Source organism: Pseudophryne corroboree, chromosome 5 (assembly GCF_028390025.1).
Source record: "Pseudophryne corroboree isolate aPseCor3 chromosome 5, aPseCor3.hap2, whole genome shotgun sequence".
Lineage (NCBI taxonomy): Eukaryota > Metazoa > Chordata > Amphibia > Anura > Myobatrachidae > Pseudophryne > Pseudophryne corroboree.
Window position 1 is genome coordinate 140183716 of NC_086448.1, and position 21680 is coordinate 140205395.

The window sequence follows — 21680 nt, forward strand, 5'->3', positions numbered from 1 at the left end:
TTCAGACCCCTTTTGTGCTACCAGTGGCACCTTGGGATCTCAACGTTGTGTTGGATTTCCTGAAATCACATTGATTTGAGCCACTTAAGACCGTGGAGTTAAAATATCTCACGTGGAAGGTGGTCATGCTGTTGGCCTTGGCTTCGGCCAGGTGGGTGTCAGAATTGGCGGCTTTGTCGTGTAAAAACTCATATCTGATTTTCCATATGGACAGGGCAGAATTGAGGACTCGTCCTCAATTCCTTCCTAAGGTAGTATCAGCGTTTCATTTGAACCAACCTATTGTGGTGCCTGCGGCTACTCGGGACTTGGAGCATTCCAAGTTGCTGGATGTAGTCCGGGTCCTGAAAATCTATGTTTCCAGGACGGCTGGAGTCAGAAAATCTGACTCGCTATTTATCCTGTATGCACCCAACAAACTGGGTGCTCCTGCTTCAAAGCAGACTATTGCTCATTGGATCTGTAGCACGATTCAACTTGCACATTCTGCGGCTGGACTGCCGCATCCTAAATCAGTGAAAGCCCATTCCACGAGGAAGGTGGGCTCTTCTTGGGCGGCTGCCCGAGGGGTTTCGGCTTTACAACTTTGCCGAGCTGCTACTTGGTCGGGTTCAAACACTTTTGCAAAATTCTACACGTTTGATACCCTGGCTGAGGAGGACCTTGAGTTTGCTCATTCGGTGCTGCAGAGTCATCCGCACTCTCCCGCCCGTTTGGGAGCTTTGGTATAATCCTCATGGTCCTTACGGAGTACCCAGAATCCACTAGGACGTCAGAGAAAATAAGAATTTACTCACCGGTAATTCTATTTCTCGTAGTCCGTAGTGGATGCTGGGAGCCCGTCCTAAGTGCGGACTCTCTGCAATACATGTATATAGTTATTGCTTAACTAAAGGGTTATTGTTTGTTATGAGCCATCTTTGAATGAGGCACAGTTATTGTTCATACTGTTAACTGGGTATAGTTATCACAAGTTGTACGGTGTGATTGGTGTGGCTGGTATGAGTCTTACCCTGGATTCCAAATCCTTTCCTAGTAATGTCAGCTCTTCCGGGCACAGTTTCCCTAACTGAAGTCTGGATGAGGGGCATAGAGGGAGGAGCCAGTGCACACCAGATAGTACCTAATCTTTATTTTAGAGTGCCCAGTCTCCTGCTGAGCCCGTCTATACCCCATGGTCCTTAAGGAGTACCCAGCATCCACTGCGGACTACGAGAAATAGAATTACCGGTGAGTAAATTCTTATTTATACAGTTTACCGTAAATAGTGGATAACAGAAGTCATTTACCAAGACTTGTATACCAAATACCATCTAGGAGCAGCAATTATTCAGTGGAAAAGACTCGCTTAGACATCCATTTGGAGGGTATACCTCTCAACTGTCCCGATTCTAAATCCCCAAATGTTGGGAGTTATGGGAGGGTAGTACCTGAATCTTATTTGAAAGCAGAGAACTCAGGTGAGCTTTTAAAAGGAGAGTAAAACAAATTACTAGGACTGATGTACTATCCCTCTTTCTCGTACGTCCTAGTCAAAGTCTTATAGTGTGCCCATGTCTCCTACGGATCTCGTCTATACCCCATGGTTCTTGAAGCATCCACAGCATCCTCTACGGACTAAGAGAAAAGGATTTACCGGTAGGTATTAAAATCCTATTTTATAGAGCATCCAATATCTATCTATCTATCTATCTATCTATCTATCTATCTATCTATCTATCTATCTATCTATCTATCTATCTATCTATCTATCTATCTATCTATCCAGAGCCGGATTAAGAGCATGGGGGGCCCAGGGCACTTAAGACAGAGGGGCCCCTATTCATCAAGAGAAGGGAAGGGGGGGATCGTGTGTGTGTGTCACATACCAGCCACCGTACGATCACACTGCGCTCCTGTCCCCGGCAACCGCACAGACAGCTGAGCGATGGCTCAGCTCTCCAATCATGTATGAGTGAAGCAGCCTGCCGCTCAGCCATTGGGGCAGACTACTTCAGTCATACATTATTGGATAGCTGAGCCGTCGCTCAGCTGTCCTGTCTGTACGGCTGCAGTGCGGACGAGAGCGCAGCACCACAGATCGGATCGGAAGAGAGATCCGATCTGTGGTATGACATGGGGCCCTTTTGGAAAGGGGGGCCCGGGGGAAAGTATCCCCGGGACCCCCCCTTAATCCGGCTCTGTATCTATCTATCTATCTATCTATCTATCTATCTATCTATCTATCTATCTATCTATCTATCTATCTATCTATCTATCTATATCTTACCTGAATAACTTATATGTGGAGTAAGGGCCCGTACACACGGTGAGATTCGGGCTATGCCCGATTCTCACTATGCGACAGGGGCTAGGTTTGGTTTCTCGGAAACCGAATCCCCCCGAACTTCACCCATTTTACACGGGTCCGAGCCATACTCGGATTCTCCCGTATGGCTCGGGTAACCTGAGCGCGCCCGAACGTCATCATCCCGCTGTCGGATTCTTGCGAGATTCATATTCCATATAAGAAGCCTCGTGTCGCCGCCATTTTCACTCGTGCATTGGAAATATTAGGGAGAGGACGTGGCTGGCGTCCTCTCCGTTATTGTTGACTTTGATTGTGCATTATTGCTTAATTCATTGTGGGGAGGACTGGGGAGCAGCTGTATAATATAGGAGGAGTACAGTGCAGAGTTTTGCTGATCAGTGACCACCAGTTATCCGTTCTCTGCCTGAAAAAACACGCTCCATGGCCCTTATTCCGAGTTGTTCGCTCGCAAGCTGCTTTTAGCAGCTTTGCACACGCTAAGCCGCCGCCTACTGGGAGTGAATCTTAGCATAGTAAAATTGCGAACAAAAGATTAGCAGAATTACGAATAGACATTTCTTAGCAGCTTCTGAGTAACTCCAGACTTACTCGGCAACTGCGATCAGTTCAGTCAGTTTCGTTCCTGGTTTGACGTCACAAACAATCCCAGCGTTCGCACAGACACTCCCCCGTTTCTTCAGACACTCCTGCGTTTTTCCCAGAAACTGCAGCATTTTTTCACACACACCCATAAAACGGTCAGTTTCCACCCAGAAACACCCACTTCCTGTCAATCACATTACGATCACCAGAACGAAGAAAAAACCTCATAATGCCGTGAGTAAAATTCCTAACTGCAAAGCAAATTTACTTGGCGCAGTCGCAGTGCGAACATTACGCATGCGCACTTAGCGGAAAATCGCTGCGATGCGAAGAAAATTACAGAGCGAACAACTCGGAATGACCACCCATATCTGTGCTCACTGTGCTGCATATATCTGTGCTCACACTGCTTAATTGTAGGGACTGGGGAGCAGCTGTATTATATAGCAGGAGTACAGTGCAGAGTTTTGCTGACAGTAACCACCAGTATACGTTGTCTGCCTGAAAAACACTCCATATCTGTGCTCAGTGTGCTGCTTTATTGTGGGGACTGGGGACCACCAGTATAATTAATATTATATAGGAGGAGTACAGTGCAGAGTTTTGCTGACAGTGACCACCATTATACGTTGTCTGCCTGAAAAACACTCCATATCTGTGCTCAGTGTCCTGCTTTATTGTGGGGACTGGGGAGTCGGGACCACCAGTATAATATCATATAGAAGCAGTACAGTGCAGAGTTTTGCTGACACAGTGACCACCAGTATATATAGCAGTACGGTACGGAAGGCCACTGCTGTACCTACCTCTGTGTCGTCATTAAGTATACTATTCATCTACATTCTATACCTGTGGTGCATTTTAGTTTTACAGTTTGCTGACACAGTGACCACCAGTATACTATATATAGCAGTACGGTACGGAAGGCCACTGATGTACCTACCTCTGTGTCGTCATTAAGTATACTATCCATCTACATTCTATACCTGTGGTGCATTTTAGTTGTGCGCAATATATATAGTAGTAGGACATTGCTATTGATACTGGCATATAATTTCACACATTAAAAGATGGAGAACAAAAATGTGGAGGTTAAAATAGGGAAAGATCAAGATCCACTTCCACCTCGTGCTGAAGCTGCTGCCACTAGTCATGGCCGAGACGATGAAATGCCATCAACGTCATCTGCCAAGGCCGATACCCAATGTCATAGTACAGAGCATGTAAAATCCAAAAAACAAAAGTTCAGTAAAATGACCCAAAAATCAAAAAGCGTCTGATGAGAAGCGTAAACTTGCCAATATGCCATTTACGACACGGAGTGGCAAGGAATGGCTGAGGCCCTGGCCTATGTTCATGGCTAGTGGTTCGGATTCACATGAGGATGGAGGCACTCATCCTCTCGCTAGAAAAATGAAAAGACTTAAGCTGGCAAAAGCACAGCAAAGAACTGTGCGTTCTTCTAAATCACAAATCCCCAAGGAGAGTCCAATTGTGTCGGTTGCGATGCCTGACCTTCCCAACACTGGATGGGAAGAGCTTGCGCCTTCCACCATTTGCACGCCCCCTGCAAGTGGTGGAAGGAGCACCTGCAGTCCAGTTCCTGATAGTCAAATTGAAGATGTCACTGTTGAAGTACACCAGGATGAGGATATGGGTATTGCTGGCGCTGGGGAGGAAATTGACAAGGAGGATTCTGATGGTGAGGTGGTTTGTTTAAGTCAGGCACCCGGGGAGACACCTGTTGTCCGTGGGACGAATATGGCCATTGACATGCCTGGTGAAAATACAAAAAAAATCAGCTCTTCGGTGTGGAATTATTTCAACACAAATGCGGACAACAGGTGTCAAGCCGTGTGTTGCCTTTGTCAAGCTGTAATAAGTAGGGGTAAGGACGTTAACCACCTCGGAACATCCTTCCTTATACGTCACCTGCAGTGCATTCATCATAAGTCAGTGACAAGTTCAAAAACTTTTGGTGACAGCGGAAGCAGTCCACTGACCACTAAATCCCTTCCTCTTGTAACCAAGCTCCTGCAAACCACACCACCAACTCCCTCAGTGTCAATTTCTTCCTTACCCAGGAAAGCCAATAGTCCTGCAGGCCATGTCACTGGCAAGTCTGACGAGTCCTCTCCTGCCTGGGATTCCTCCGATGCATCCTTGAGTGTAATGCCTACTTCTGCTGGCGCTGCTGTTGTAGCTGCTGGGAGTCGATCGTCATCCCAGAGGGGAAGTTGGAAGACCACTTGTACTACTTCCAGTAAGCAACTGACTGTCCAACAGTCCTTTGCGAGGAAGATGAAATATCACAGCAGTCATCCTGCTGCAAAGCAGATAACTCAGGCCTTGGCAGTCTGGGCGGTGAGAAACGTGGATCCGGTATCCACCGTTAATTCAGAGGCAACAAGAGACTTGATTGAGGTACTGTGTCCCCGGTACCAAATACCATCTAGGTTCCATTTTTCTAGGCAGGCGATACCGAAAATGTACACAGACCTCAGAAAAAGACTCACCAGTGTCCTAAAAAATGCAGTTGTACCCAGTGTCCACTTAACCACGGACATGTGGACAAGTGGAGCAGGGCAGACTCAGGACTGTATGACTGTGACAGCCCACTGGGTAGATGTATTGCCTCCCGCAGCAAGAACAGCAGCGGCGGCACCCGTAGCAGCATCTCGCAAACGCCAACCCGTTCCTAGGCAGGCTACGCTTTGTATCACAGCTTTCCAGAAGAGGCACACAGCTGACAACCTCTTACGGAAACTGTGGAAGATCATCGCAGAATGGCTTACCCCAATTGGACTCTCCTGGGGATTTGTGACATCGGACAACGCAAGCAATATTGTGCGTGCATTACATCTGGGTGTTAGGCGCCGGGGTCCGCTCGTCGGTGCGGCCCAGCGCCTAGCAACCAGGGAAGCCGTACGCGTACAGCCGCCGGCTCCCTGGCAACGCTAGACGCCGGGCGCACTGAGCCGCACGGACCCTAGCAACGGGGACGCCACTGGCAGACCGCGTTCCCCGTTGCTGGGTCCATTTAAATTAAGTAGGGCACCTGTTTCCTGGCTGTGCAGCATGGCAGCTGCACGGCATTCACGCAATTAGCCCTGCTAGCAGTTGATTGGAGGGCTTCAGTTTATATGCTCTTGCAGTGCCTCACACAGACGCCGGTAATAGCTTCCTGCATGCTGTCTCTGTCTGCTGAGAGTGTTTCCAGTCTTGCTGTATCTGGTCGTTCCAGTCCTCAGTTGTCCTGCACTCGGAAGTCGTTATCTTGTTCCTGGAGTCCTGACTGAGCACCGTTCAAACATCCAGTGGTGTTCGTGAGTCGCGGCGTTGCCGTGTGTTGCGGCTTGGCCGCTTTATTATTTATTACTTATTATTTGTGTTTCGGAGCATTTTGCGGAGGATTCCGCTCCCACAGATCCACTCTGGTATCCAGCGGTGCTGGGTAGGAGTAATGGACTAGTGGATTTTGTCCTTTTACCTGGCGGTTTTTCCGCACATACTTCAGGTTTGGTTAGTTAGCTTGTTGCCCTTGGCCTGTTGTTAGTCAGAGGTCCTCTTGTCATCATCCTGCCTCGGATTTCCCTTTGTCTCTCACTAAGACCGGGGGGCACCCGAGTTGGGCAGACATAATCCGCCTTTCAAACGTGGCTGCCAGGGGCTCAAGAAACCATAGTCTCGCAAGGGATTTCCGATAGCACGGGTGAGACAATAGAGTTAGGGCGACAGGGGCAACTAGTCTTTCCTGCTCCCGTAACCAGCATTCCCTTCCAGTACTCTGGCCATTGTCATAAGATCTCCTCCGGTCAGGAGTACTGGAATCATAACATTATTACCGGCCCTAGCAAAACTTAAAATTAAACAGGGTTTAATTTTTTCCTTATTCAGTTTTGTAAGGGTTATCGGCCTCATGAATCCCACAGGTTTAGGTCCAAATCCTGGTCAGCTCCTAGTCAGCCAGATTCAAGAACTTACTCAGATGGTTCAGGATCTTTCCCTTCGGGTGAAGTCGCAGGAAGATCTTTTACGAAGTTCCCTGAGAGTAGTCCCTGAACCAAAAATGCACTTGCCTGACCGTTTTTCTGGTGATAGGAAAGAGTTTTTTAATTTTAAAGAATCCTGTAAACTTTATTTTAGTTGAAGACCAATCTCCTCAGGTACTGAATCTCAGCGGGTCGGGATTATTATTTCTTTGCTCCAGGGGGATCCTCAGACCTGAGCATTTGGTTTAAAAGCAGAGGATCCGGCGTTGTTGTCAGTAGACGCGTTTTTTGGGTCTTTAGGGCTTTTGTATGATGACCCTGATAGAGAGGCATCCGCTGAGAGTCAGTTGCGCGCTCTCAGACAGGGTAGAAATCCTGCAGAGGTTTATTGTACGGAGTTTCGCCGTTGGTCGAACGACTGTGGCTGGAATGACCCAGCCCTGCGCAGTCAGTTTCGCCTCGGCTTATCAGAGTCTATAAAATACAGTCTCCTTCAGTATCCCGCTCCTGAGACTCTCGATAAACTCATGGAGCTTTCTATTAAGATTGATCGTCGTCTCAGAGAGCGGAGGGCTGAAAAAGGAGCACCTGTCAGGTCTACTCCATGTGTATATTCCATTCCTGAGGACGTAGAGGAGCCCATGCAGATGGGTCTCTCCCAGCTGTCTCCAGAAGAAAGAGCCAGAAGGCAAAACTCTGGTCTTTGTTTGAACTGTGGGGGTAAGGGACATTGTCCGAACAAGTCGGGAAACGCCTCGACCAAGTGAATTGTGAGGGGGTTCACTTCGGTCTGCAGCTTATCTCCTCAAATAACTCCCTTTTAGTCCCAGCTAAAGTTTCCTTTGGCAGCCTCAGTTCTTCGGTGTCGGCTTTTGTTGACAGTGGAGCTGCAGGGAACTTTATGGACTTAACTTGGGCCAAGGCCTTAGGCATTCCTCAGTTAGCCTTGGGTAGGTGTGTCACCATGCATGGTTTAGATGGGAGTCCTTTGTTCAATGGGGTTATTTCCCTCTGTACACCCCCTGTACTACTTACGGTAGGAGCTCTTCATTCCGAAAAGATCGAGTTCTTCCTTACCCACTGCCCAGCAGTTCCAGTGGTTCTGGGTCACCCGTGGCTGGCCTTTCATAATCCCACCATTGATTGTCGGTCAGGGGAGATTTCACAATGGGGTACCATCTGTAATAAGGAATGTATTACGTTTCCCATCAGAATAGCAGCTGCCATTCCTGAACTCATTCCCGTGGAATACCAGGACTTTGTTGATGTGTTTTCCAAGGGCAATGCGGACATTCTGCCTCCCCATCGGCCTTATGATTGTGCTATTGAGCTAATTCCTGGTGCCACATTGCCAAAGGGAAGGTTATATGCTTTATCCGGGCCAGAAACTGCGGCCATGAATGAGTATGTTAAGGAGAGTCTAGGGAAAGGATTTATTAGGCCATCTAAATCCCCTTTAAGTGCAGGCTTCTTCTTTGTGGAAAAAAAAGATGGATCACTCAGACCTTGCATTGACTTTAGAGCCCTGAATAAGATCTCAGTTAAAAATACTTATCCTCTGCCGCTGATTTCTGTCCTCTTTGATCAGCTGCGTTCGGCTGTGATTTTTTTCTAAAATTTACCTAAGGGGAGCGTATAACCTCATCCGAATCAAGTCTGGAGATGAGTGGAAGACGGCATTCAGTACTCAGTCGGGTCACTACGGGTATCTAGTGATGCCGTTCGGCTTGTCTAACGCTCCAGCAGTTTTCCAGGACCTCATTAACGATGTGCTTCGTGACTTCCTAGGAAGATTTGTGGTCGTTTACTTAGACGACATCCTGATTTATTCTGACTCAATTGAACAACATGTTACCCAGGTGCGTCAGGTTCTTCAAAAATTACGTGAAAATCATCTATATGCCAAGCTGGAGAAGTGTGAGTTTCATGTCACGGAGGTATCCTTTTTAGGGTACATTATTTCCCCTCGGGGATTCTGCATGGAACCTAAGAAGCTCCAAGCCATCCTTAGTTGGGCGCAACCCACCAATTTAAAAGCAATTCAGCGCTTTTTAGGGTTTGCGAATTATTATAGAAGATTTATTCATTCTTTTTCCGACCTGGTTGCTCCCATTGTGGCACTGACTAAGAAGGGAGCGGATCCTACCAACTGGTCACGTGAAGCTGAGTTATCCTTTCAGGCCTTGAAACAAGCTTTTGTCTCAGCTCCAGTCCTCAGACATCCCAACCCAGAATTGCCCTTCATTGTTGAGGTTGATGCCTCGGAGGTTGGAGTGGGGGCTATCCTATCTCAAAAGGATCCGGAGTCTCTGGAACTACATCCTTGTGCCTTTATGTCCAGGAAATTCTCATCCGCTGAATCCAACTACGATGTTGGTAATCGGGAGTTACTGGCTATTAAGTGGGCTTTCGAGGAGTGCAACACATACCATTTCAGTATTGACTGACCATACACACACACACAAAAAAATCTTCAGTACATCGAATCAATCTTCAGTACATCGAATCAGTACATCGAATCAGCTAAGCGGCTGAATGCCGGCAGGCTCGTTGGGCTTTATTTTTTACTCGTTTCAAGTTTATTATCACTTTCAGGCCAGGTTCCAAGAATACCAAGGCGGATGCCCTGTCACGCAGCTTTCTTCCAGTTCATAATAACAGTCCTGTTACTCCCATACTTCCGTCTTCAGTCATTTGGGCAGGCCTCACACAAGATTTATTTACCCAGTTAAAGCAGCTTCAACATCAAGCTCCTGGAAATACTCCTACTGGTCGTCTTTACGTCCCTGAGTTTTTGAGAGCTACTGTTTTGACTGAGTTTCATGATAGCAAAGTTGCCGGGCATCCGGGGATCTCTAAGACTTTGGAGTTAGTCTCCCGCTCAGTATGGTGGCCTGGTCTTTCTAAAGACATTAAGGAGTTTGTTTTTTCTTGTCAGGTCTGTTCACAGCATAAGGTTCCCTGTTCCTTGCCTATCGGGCAACTTATGCCCTTAAATATTCCTCTCAGGCCATGGTCTCATATTTCCATGGATTTTGTGGTAGACCTCCCTCTGTCAGCCGGATTCCGAGTCATATGGGTGGTAGTGGACCGTTTCAGCAAGATGGCTCATTTCATTGCTCTTCCCCGACTGCCATCTGCCCAGGGATTGGCTGTTTTGTTTCTCCGCCATGTTTTCAGACTTCATGGGTTGCCCACTGATATCGTTTCTGATCGGGGTCCACAATTCATTGCACAATTCTGGAAGTCTTTTTGTGCTTCATTAAAGATGAAATTGTCTTTAACATCCGGCTACCATCCCCAATCCAACGGGCAAACCGAACGAGTTAACCAATCATTAAAACAGTATTTGCGTTTGTACTCAGCCAAACTCCAGAATGATTGGTCCGAGTTTCTTCCTTTGGCGGAGTTTGCTTACAATAATTCTTGTCATTCCTCCACTAATGTGTCTCCATTCTTTTCAGTTTTTGGTTTTCACCCCAGAGCTAATTCTTTTTATCAACATTCTTCAGTTTCCTCGCTAACCTTAACATCTCATCTCAGAGTCATTTGGAAAAAAGTGCACCTTGCTCTCAGAAAAGCGGCCTTTCGAGAGAAAAACTTTTCTGACAGGCTCCGACGTCCTTGCAGTTTTAAGGTGGGAGATAGGGTATGGTTGTCGACTCGTAACATTAGACTTCGACAATCCTCAGCTAGATTGGGCCCCAAATTTATTGGACCATTTCATATTATTTAAAAAATCAACCCAGTTGCTTTCCGGTTACGTTTACCAAGAGCTCTCCGGATCGGAAATACGTTCCATTGCTCCTTGTTGAAACCATACGTTTCTTCCAGTAGATTTCCTCGGAAGATCTCTCAGGGGAAATCTCCAGTAGATGTACAGGGACAACAGGAGTTCTTGGTGGAGAAGGTTCTCGATTCCAAATTGTCCCGGGGTCGGCTTTATTTTCTGGTGCACTGGAGAGGCTATGGTCCAGAGGAAAGGTCTTGGGTCCTGGATAAGGATCTCCATGCCCCGAGGCTTAAGAGGGCATTTTTTCGGGAATTTCCTCGGAAACCTGGCTTTAGGGGTTCCTTGACCCCTCCTCAAGGGGGGGGGTACTGTTAGGCGGCGTGGACCGCTAGTCGGTGCGGGCCGGCACCTAGCAACCAGGGACGCCGTACGCGTACAGCCGCCGGCTCCCTGGCAACGCTAGACGCCGGGCGCACGGAGCCGCACGGACCCTAGCAATGGGGACGCCACTGGCGGACCGCGTTCCCCGTTGCTGGGTCCATTTAAATTAAGTAGGGCACCTGTTTCCTGGCCGTGCAGCAAGGCAGCTGCACGGCATTCACGCAATTAGCCCTGCTAGCAGTTGATTGGAGGGCTTCAGTTTATATGCTCTTGCAGTGCCTCACACAGACGCCGGTAATAGCTTCCTGCATGCTGTCTCTGTCTTTTGAGAGTGTTTCCAGTCTTGCTGTATCTGGTCGTTCCAGTCCTCAGTTGTCCTTCACTCGGAAGTCGTCATCTTGTTCCTGGAGTCCTGACTGAGCACCGTTTAAACATCCAGTGGTGTTCGTGAGTCGCGGCGTTGCCGTGTGTTGCGGCTTGGCCGCTTTATTATTTATTACTTATTATTTGTGTTTCGGAGCATTTTGCGGAGGATTCTGCTCCCACAGATCCACTCTGGTATCCAGCGGTGCTGGGTAGGAGTAATGGACTAGTGGATTTTGGTTGTCCTTTTACCTGGCGGTTTTTCCGCACATACTTCAGGTTTGGTTAGTTAGCTTGTTGCCCTTGGCCTGTTGTTAGTCAGAGGTCCTCTTGTCATCATCCTGCCTCGGATTTCCCTTTGTCTCTCACTAAGACCAGGGGGCACCGGAGTTGGGCAGACATAATCCGCCTTTCAAACGTGGCTGCCAGGGGCTCAAGAAACCATAGTCTTGCAAGGGATTTCCGATAGCACGGGTGAGACAATAGAGTTAGGGCGCCAGGGGCAACTGGTCTTTCCTGCTCCCGTAACCAGCATTCCCTTCCAGTACTCTGGCCATTGTCATAAGATCTCTTCCACTCAGGAGTACTGGAATCATAACACTGGGCAAATTCCAGCATGTCCCATGTTTTGCACATACATTGAATTTGGTGGTGCAGAATTATTGAAAAAATGACAGGGGCGTGCAAGAGATGCTGTCGGTGGCCCGAAGAATTGCGGGCCACTTTCGGCATTCAGCCACCGTGTACAGAAGACTGGAGCACCACCAAACAGTCCTGAACCTGCCCTGCCATCATCTGAAGCAAGAGGTGGTAACGAGGTGGAATTCAACCCTCTATATGCTTCAGAGGATGGAGGAGCAGCAAAAGGCCATTCAAGCCTATACATCTACCCAAGATATAGGCAAAGGAGGGGGAATGCACCTGACTCAAGCGCAGTGGAGAATGATTTTAACGTTGTGCAAGGTTCTGCAACCCTTTGAACTTGCCACACGTGAAGTCAGTTCAGACACTGTCAACCTGAGTCAGGTCATTCCCCTCATCAGGCTTTTGCAGAAGAAGCTGGTGACATTGAAAGAGGAGCTAAAACATAGCGATTCCGCTAGGCATGTGGGACTTGTGGATGGAGCCCTTTATTCGCTTAACCAGGATTCACGGGTGGTCAATCTGTTGAAATCAGAGCACTACATTTTGGCCACCATGGTCGATCCTAGATTTAAAACCTACGTTGTATCTCTCTTTCCGGCAGACACAAGTCTGCAGAGGTTCAAAGACCTGCTGGTGAGAAAATTGTCAAGTCAAGCGGAACGTGACCCGTCAACATCTCCTCCTTCACATTCTCCCGCAACTGGGGGTGCGAGGAAAAGGCTAAGAATTCCGAGCCCACCCGCTGGCGGTGATTCAGGGCAGTCTGTAGCAAGTGCTGACATCTGGTCCGGACTGAAGGACCTGCCAACGATTACTGACATGTCGTCTACTGTCACTTCATATGATTCTCTCACCATTGAAAGAATGGTGGAGGATTATATGAGTGACCGCATCCAAGTAGGCACGTCAGACAGTCCGTACGTATACTGGCAGGAAAAAGAGGCAATTTGGAGGCCCTTGCACAAACTGGCTTTATTCTACCTAAGTTGCCCTCCCTCCAGTGTGTACTCCGAAAGAGTGTTTAGTGCAGCCGCTCACCTTGTCAGCAATCGGCGTACAAGGTTACTTTCAGAAAATGTGGAAAAGATGGTGTTTCTTTAAAATTAATTATAATCAATTCCTCCGTGGAGACATTCACCAGCAGCAAGTGCCTCCACAAAATACACAAGTACCTGAGATGGTGGATTCCAGTGGGGACGAATTAATAATCTGGGAGGAGGGGGATGTACACAGTGAAAGGGGTGAGGAATCGGAGGATGATGATGAGGTGGACATCTTGCCTCTGTAGAGCCAGTTTGTGCAAGGAGAGATTGATTGCTTCTTTTTGTGGTGGGGGCCCAAACCAACCAGTCATTTCAGTCACAGTCGTGTGGCAGACCCTGTCCCTGAAATGATGGGTTCGTTAAAGTGTGCATGTCCTGTTTATACAACATAAGGGTGGGTTGGAGGGCCCAAGGACAATTCCATCTTGCACCTCTTTTTTCTTTAATTTTTCTTTGCATCCAGTGCTGTTTGGGGACAATTTTTTTGAAGTGCCATCCTGTCTAACACTGCAGTGCCACTCCTAGATGGGCCAGGTGTTTGTGTCTCCCACTTGTGTCACGTAGCTTAGTCACATAGCGACCTTGGTGCGCCTCTTTTTTTCTTTGCATCATGTGCTGTTTGGGGACAAATTTTTTGAAGTGCCATCCTGCCTGACACTGGAGTGCCACTCCTATAGGGGCCAGGTGTTTGTGTCGGCCCCTTGTGTCACTTAGCTTAGTCACACAGCGACGTTGGTACGCCTCTTTTTTTCTTTGCATCATGTGCTGTTTGGGGACAATTTTTTTGAAGTGCCATCCTGCCTGACACTGCAGTGCCACTCTTAGATGGGCCAGGTGTTTGTGTCGGCCACTTGTGTTGCTTAGCTTAGTCACACAGCGACCTTGGTGCGCCTCTTTTTTTCTTTGCATCATGTGCTGTTTGGGGACAATTTTTTTGAAGTGCCATCCTGCCTGACACTGCGGTGCCACTCCTAGATGGGCCAGGTGTTTGTGTCGGCCACTTTTGTCGCTTAACTTAGTCACACAGCGACCTTGGTGTGCCTCTTTTTTTCTTTGCATCATGTGCTATTTGGGGACAAATTTTTTGAAGTGCCATCCTGCCTGACACTGCAGTGCCACTCCTAGATGGGTCAGGTGTTTGTGTCGGCCACTAGGGTCGCTTAGCTTAGCCATCCAGCGACCTTGGTGCAAATTTTAGGACTAAAAATAATATTGTGAGGTGTTCAGAATAGACTGGAAATGAGTGGAAATCATGGTTATTGAGGTTAATAATACTATGGGATCAAAATAACCCCCACATTCTATGATTTAAGCTGTTTTTTAGGGTTTTTTGAAAAAAAATTTCGGTGAGGTTTTGCCAAAACGCGTCCAAATCCAAAACACGGGCGCGGAACCGAATCCAAAACCAAAACACAAAACCCGAAAAATATCCGGTGCACATCACTAGTGTGTACACTCCTTAATACACTGTGCTATTCAATTTTGACTATCTCATAGAAAAGATAGTCAAAATTGCCACTTAGCCAAAATCGTACATAGTCAGTATCGCAAGCACAGTTATTATGTGCTTGCGATACCGACCTCGCCGCTATCGCATAGTGAGAATCAGGCTTAGCCCGAATCTCACCATCGGGGTAATTCTGAGTTGATCGCAGCAGCAAGTTTTTTAGCAATTGGGCAAAACCATGTGTCCTGCAGGGGGAGCACATATAACATTTGCAGAGAGAGTTAGATTTGGGTGGCTTATATTGTTTCTGTGCAGGGAAAATACTGGCTGCTTGATTTTTACACTGCAATTTAGATTTCAATTTGAACACACCCCACCCAAATCTAACTCTCTCTGCACATGTTATATCTGTCCCCCCTGCAGTGCACTTGGTTTTGCCCAACTGCTAACAAATTTGATGCTGCGATCAACTCAGAATTAGGCCCCATGTGTACACACCTTTAGTTGCATCTCTTCTTGCTGAGAATTAGGTGCTATGCACTTCCTCCTGGATTTGCATTGCTAAGGATTGCAATTGCAAAGTTACTGCAAACTGCTTTGCAATTGCAATCCGTAGTGAATAACCCCCTATATACCCTACCACATGTATATACACACACAGTCACACTATGGTTAATTTTTTGTTTGCATCAATTAACCAACAAGTATATTTTTAGATTATGGGAAGAAACCGGAGTACCCGGAGGAAACCCATGAAAGCTTGGGAGAATATAAAAACTACACACAATTAGGCCATGATGGGAATTAAAACCATGACCTCAATGCTGTGAGGCAGTAATGCTAACCATTACATCAGCCGTGCTGCAATATAAGCATTGTCCTTGGAATCAGCCCATTGGATATGCGGAACATCCAATGGGACGATGCAACCACCTACTGAAATTCATCAAACAATGAATTTTGTGGATTCAAGGGTACAGACTATACCATGCCTGGCCAACCTGTGGCTCTTCAGCTGTTGTGAAACTACATATCCCAGCATGCCTTTCCACAGTTTCAGCATTCCCTAATAGCAAAACTGTTGCAGGGCCTACTGGGCTTGTAGTATCACAGAGCCACAGGTTGGCCAGGCCAACTATACGATGGTTGTTGCGATCCATGTGGACTGCAACACTGTCCAATATACTGTATCATATAGTGCCCAGATTTACTTTCATGTATTAAATTCATAAAAATTTCTCTGCGTAATCTTCTCTATTACTAAATATACATTTATTCCACATTTATAGCTCGGGGAAACAGTCTCACAACATGAGTGAAGGAAATTCTGTGCCTATGTCTGGTAAGCATTTTGTTATTAGTCTGAACATCTAAAACTAAGAAATGTATTCAGCGAGTGTTTGCTACAGAATGTTAACATTGTAAATGTCGATAGTCGTCATGTGGAATTAGCGTTTTCTGGCCGTTTAAGCATGAACCCTACCATAACCCTAACCACAGCTTAACTCTAATGGAGGAGGGAGTGTGGCCAAATCAGTGGGGGCCACACTCTGAGAAGGGGGAGGGGGGGGGTGGAATTGTCCCCCTCGGACAGGGAGCAGATTGGAGGATGTGGAGGGATGATTGCCCTCCCCGTAACACTTCATGCTGCTCAATAGTTGCAACCTCCTTCGACACTAGCACACAGTAGCATGTGCAGAACTAGGGAGGGATGCTGCCAACACCGTGCAACAGCAGGCTCCTCTCTCCCTCTGCCTTATGAGCTACTGTACTGATCCAAGCCCCTGCCGGGCCCTGCAGTCGGCCTGGTAAGTATTACCACCTCTACCCCCATGGTCTCCATTACTTTTTTTGTTGCAGTGTATGGGTTAATGCCTGGCGATCATCAGGTATTAGACTCCCAGTTTGAAAATTAGAATTTTTCAAACAAAGGCGGCACTAACTATCATGATGGGTTAGATTGAAGCACGTGAAGTAGCCCCCCCCCCCCCCCCCCCCAACATTTTTTTATTTATTTTTTAAGTGACATCACTTCCCAATCTGCATTAAGCACTATGGGCCAAATGTAATAGAGTGAGAGTTTCAGAAAGTGAGAGATTTGGTAAGTTTGTTTTTTTTCAGTTTTTTTTTAAAGTGCCAATCATTTACACTGCAAAACCAGGTTGATCTTACTGTGTAAATGATTGCCACTTTAAAAAAAACTGCAAAACCTTACAAAATCTCTCACTTTCTGAAACTCTCAGTCTATTACATTTGGCCCTTAAAGCATATCCCTCCCGTCATCAGGACCAGAGAGGTTTAGGTAAAATCTTGCTGTGAAGGATGAGTGGGATTCATTTTGCACAGTTTACAGATTCATGTGAATGGTGGGTCCTAATTCAGCATGGCTCTCTTCTGCATTCGCATGCTAAAGCCCCATGAATATTACAACTGCACTATGCCAAACAATACACATACAGATAAATTGTTTTGATTCATTTATAATATTACAGATGTTCCTACTCATGCTGGAGACACCAACCATTCTAATTTACCGTATTATGAGAAAACAAAACACAATGAAGATTCTGAAAAAAGTGAAAAAAGGTAACAAAAAACAGCAATTATTGTACATTTTGTATTGGATTTTTTTTTTGTGTGTGTGTTGTAAATAGTGTATTGATAGAAGCAAGTGGCTTTTGTGTTGTACATGTGACTAGGAATATATTTTCCATGTAGACCTGTACCTGCAGCCAAATGCAGTTGTATGGTGATTACTGGGGGCTGAAATCCGCACTGTGGTCCTTATTCAGCTTCAGTTGCAAAATTGCAAATCGTCAGATTACCGGACAACTGTGCACGCGCGATCCGCAATTTACAATTTTCTGCAATCACATCTTGCTGGGATGCAATCGCAGGCTGATTGACTGGAGGCAGGCATTCCTGGGCGTACACATGGCGTTAGCGGGGAGTGGTTATAGAAATGCAGGCGTGTCATGGCCGTTTGTGGGGTGTGCATCTGACATCAGCTGTGATTGCTGCGACTTAAAACATTGCGCCTGGTGTGACTGCATTCTCATTACTCTGAGTAGCCCTGGGTCATCCACAATAGTTCACAATTTTTCTGCAGCTGCATTCTCAGAATTGTGAACGCATCAGTGGGCAGCTTGTTCTGTGCTGGACGGACTGCTTGCATGCTGGGTGTTTCTCGCTGTGCGATTCTCAGCAGTTGCAGTTCTCCTACAATCAAAGAACTGCAGCTAAGGTCCAATGACAATTAAAAAGTGCTAATTTGGCAAAAACAAACATCTACTTAAGTGTATTTCTGTTCCCCCTGTCTTGGCTTATCTTGAAATCAGCAGAACTGTGGGCAGGATCTAGCCGTTATATCAAATATATGCTGTTTAGTCTTTCCAGATAAGGCGCAATCTCGGAGGAAACCCACGCAAGCATGAGTAGAACATACAAGCTCCACAAAGAATCTTGGGTGTAAATTAACTAAAGGTCAATTATAATCATGTGTGAGTTAGCTCCTGAAACACAACATCAATTTAGATATATTTGAAACCAATTAAAATTGACCTTTAGTAAGGGGTAAATTTAATAATGATTCTAAAAATGAAAACTAGTGATTTTGCCCATAGCAACTAGATTCTGCTTATAATTTCTCTATTGCATCCCAGCAAACAATAGACCGAATCGGATTGGTTGCTGTGGACAACATCACCAATTTTCAATTTTAGAAGCTTTAGTAAATTTCCCCCTTAGCGTTTGTCAAACCTAAGACCTCAGTGCCATGAGACATCAAGCTATTCATTGCACTAATATGCTGCCCCCACAGTGGCGCATAGTTTTTCACCGTTAGTGGGTACATCAGTGGCAAACGCAGGATTTGCAAGGGGGGGTTTCCAGAACTGGGCGGAGCCAATCACGGGGGTGGGGACTGAGGTGACCCAGTATATGCTGGGTTCGTAAAACTAGTGTGTCTGTGTGTGTGTGTGTGTGTATATATATATACACATACATACATATATATATATATATATATATACATACACACACACATACATATACATACATACACACACACATACATATACATACATATACACGGGTGGTCTTCAGTATGCCGGCGGTCGGGCTCCCGGCGACCAGCATACCGGCGCCGGGAGCCCGACCGCCGGCATACCGACACTTATTCTCCCTCGTGGGGGTCCACGACCCCCCTGGAGGGAGAATAGAATAGTGTAGCGCACCACCGTGCCCGCAAGGGGCTCATTTGCGCTCGCCACACTGTCGGTAAGCCGGCGGCCGGCCTCCCGGCGCAGGTATGCTGGTCGCTGGGAGATCGTAGTGGACCCATATACACATATACATAGCATATTAAACATGCATACATATATATATATATATATATAGACAAACAGGAACAGCCCGGCACTCCACTCCAAATGTAAACAACTGCTGTGGTGCCCTCCCGGTCAGGAACACAGAGTCCCGAATAAACAAGCGAGGTGGTGTGGGCGGCACTCCAAACAGACTCCACAGCATAAGTAAATGGTACTTTATTGGGCCAACATGTTTCGGGGACCAAACCCCGTCCTCAGGGCCAGACGTCTGGCCCTGAGGACGGGGTTTGGTCCCCGAAACATGTTGGCCCAATAAAGTACCATTTACTTATGCTGTGGAGTCTGTTTGGAGTGCCGCCCACACCACCTCGCTTATATATATATATATATATATATATTTATATGTACACACACACATACAGTACACATATATATATATACATATGTATATATATGTATATATGTATATCATATGTGTGTGTGTGTTTATATGTATGTATGTATGTTTGCATGTATGTGTATATATGTATGCACATGGATATATATGTACTATAATTAAAATAAAGTAAACTTTTATGCAAGTGCCACCAGGAAGACAGCAGGCTGCAGAGGACGCTAGACAGTCATTAATAATACTCATGCAGCTTAAAAAAAAAGAAAAACATTTTTTTTTTTTTTTTTAGTGGAGGGGGGTTTCTGGGTACACTGAAACCCCCCCTGGGTGCGCCACTGTACATTAGGGGGTACACTGAGGCCCCTGCTCAGTTATATTGCTATTTGTACGGGAACACTTCCAAATGCAGGCTGTGTCGGGAATGTGCTCCTTGTTATATTCAAGGAAGAAAAGGAAAAATCGGAAAAGTATTTATTTCTGGTGCACTGAAAATTTTAAATTTAACTTTTAATTGATTAGTAAAATAGTTAATGTCTATTAATTATCATAATTGTTGAGGATAAACTTTATGCAAAATATTAAAAAAACAAATGGAAAGTGTAAAAGTTTGACAAAACTGTGAGTAATAAAGAAGAAAAAATAATAAAGAATACACTAAATGTTTAAAAACACCTGAGCATCTTTTTTGTGTATGCTATATTCACTGTGTTTGAATAAATAATTGATACTGAATATCCAACTTCAAACAGTGTTTCAATTATAACTGAAATATAATAATAATAATAATAATAATAATAATAATGTTGCCTTTTGAGCTCATCCAAAGTACTTGGCAGTTTGCCTAGAAGGGTGACTATTCCTATAAATATAGGTTTGCTTGACAGTCCCGTAATTGCAAATCGTGTATTGATGGATTCCAGTTCTATATGATACGCAGTGTCTGTCTCCTTGATTCCAGTGTGATATATCAGAAAGACGTGGGGTCAAATGTAATAGGGTGAGAGTTTCAGAAAGTGAGAGATTTGGTAAGGTTTTTCAGTTATTTTTAAAGTGCCAATCATTTATACGGCAAAACCTGGTTAATCTTGCAGTGTAAATGATTGGCCCTTTAAAAAAACTGCAAGACTTTACCAAATCTCTCACTTTTTGAAACTCTCACTTGATAGCGCTAGCCTGGTTAGCTCAGTCTGGTTACTAAAGAAAGGTCCTTCAATTATCAAGTCACCTCTTTGAAGCAGGGACCAACGCGTTGGGAGAACACTCAATGAAACAAGCACACAGGATATGTCTCACAAGTATTCTGCTTTACTGAATTAAAAAACACATATATATAGGCACACAGTGTACATCTGGTTTTAATTATCCAGCTCACATTTCTCTCTCCAAAGGAGGTGGCACAGTTATTTTCCATTCATTTCGTAACATACATTGCACTATATTGAGTAAATCCTATAGCATAATCATCTCAAACATTGCCAATTCTTTTCTGCTATGTTAGCATTTCTTTAGCAACAGACTATTTATTGTTCCTAAGTTTTTCCATAGACTGCATACAGCCATTTTCTGTTGTCGTGGACAATACTGTTAGGGTCTCCTGCCCTGTGCTGCCACGTCGTCATGGCAACCGGGAGACAAGTGCTAGTGGAGTAACCTGAGCGCAGCTGATACTCCGGTTCGGGTCTTTTGCTGCGCAGTGGTTATAGGCTCTGTGCACGGCAGGGGATCCGGTGCTGGTTTTTGTGCTCACAGTCTGTGAGGTCTGAGTGGGGCGTGGACAGCACCTGCTTTACAAGGCCTCTTTTCAGGGTAAGCAGATGCTGCTGAATCTTTGTTGGTTAGTCAGTTCATGAAAGTTAGCCAGTACTGTGTAGCTTTGTATTTGTTTGTTGCTTACTGCAAATAGGCCTGGGGATTTGGTATTACACTCTGCCAATCCAGACCTAGCAGTAAGACTGGAGTCAGTCGTTTAGCTTGCTGGGGTTCTGTTACTACTCTGTGAACTTAGCAAGTTTGCGGCTGTATTCTAAGACTTGCCTGTCTAATCCTGTCTCACTGTGCTAGGTGTCAGGGGTCAGTTTAGTGGCAGTAAGCTAAAACCTGTGCACTGCAAGTGAGAATTAGGATTGTGGAGACTCTCCTTGTGTCTATCATTCCATCTCTGACCAAGGAGTTTACTGCCACACCCGTTGGTAACCCTTTAGGGTTTTGCTGTTGCCCTTAGCAACAGCATTTCGGGTTCTCTACGTATTAAAACACAACATCTTGCTTTTTCCATCTGAGCAGTTCTAATACAAGGGAAATACCCAGTTCCTTAGCCTCTGGGCTTCTCTGTTCACTTTGTGTGTATTTTGTTACCCTATCACCTTCTGTGTACGTTATGTCATATTCCCCAGTTTGTCTGTGAGTCCATTTGTTTTGCATAACAGTTCAAACACCAGTACATTCCTGCAGACACTGGAGT

General features: G+C 45.8%; 1 protein-coding gene across 1 annotated transcript in view; it reads left to right on the forward strand.

The window, feature by feature from the left end:
* The window catches only part of LOC134929572 (uncharacterized), a 213221-nt gene that overhangs the window by 22974 nt on the left and 168567 nt on the right, over positions 1-21680 (forward strand). The window contains exons 2-3 of the mRNA XM_063925163.1: positions 15787-15839; positions 16990-17083. Of these exons, the coding sequence (XP_063781233.1) occupies positions 15787-15839; positions 16990-17083 (147 nt within the window). The remainder of the gene's footprint in view (positions 1-15786; positions 15840-16989; positions 17084-21680) is intronic.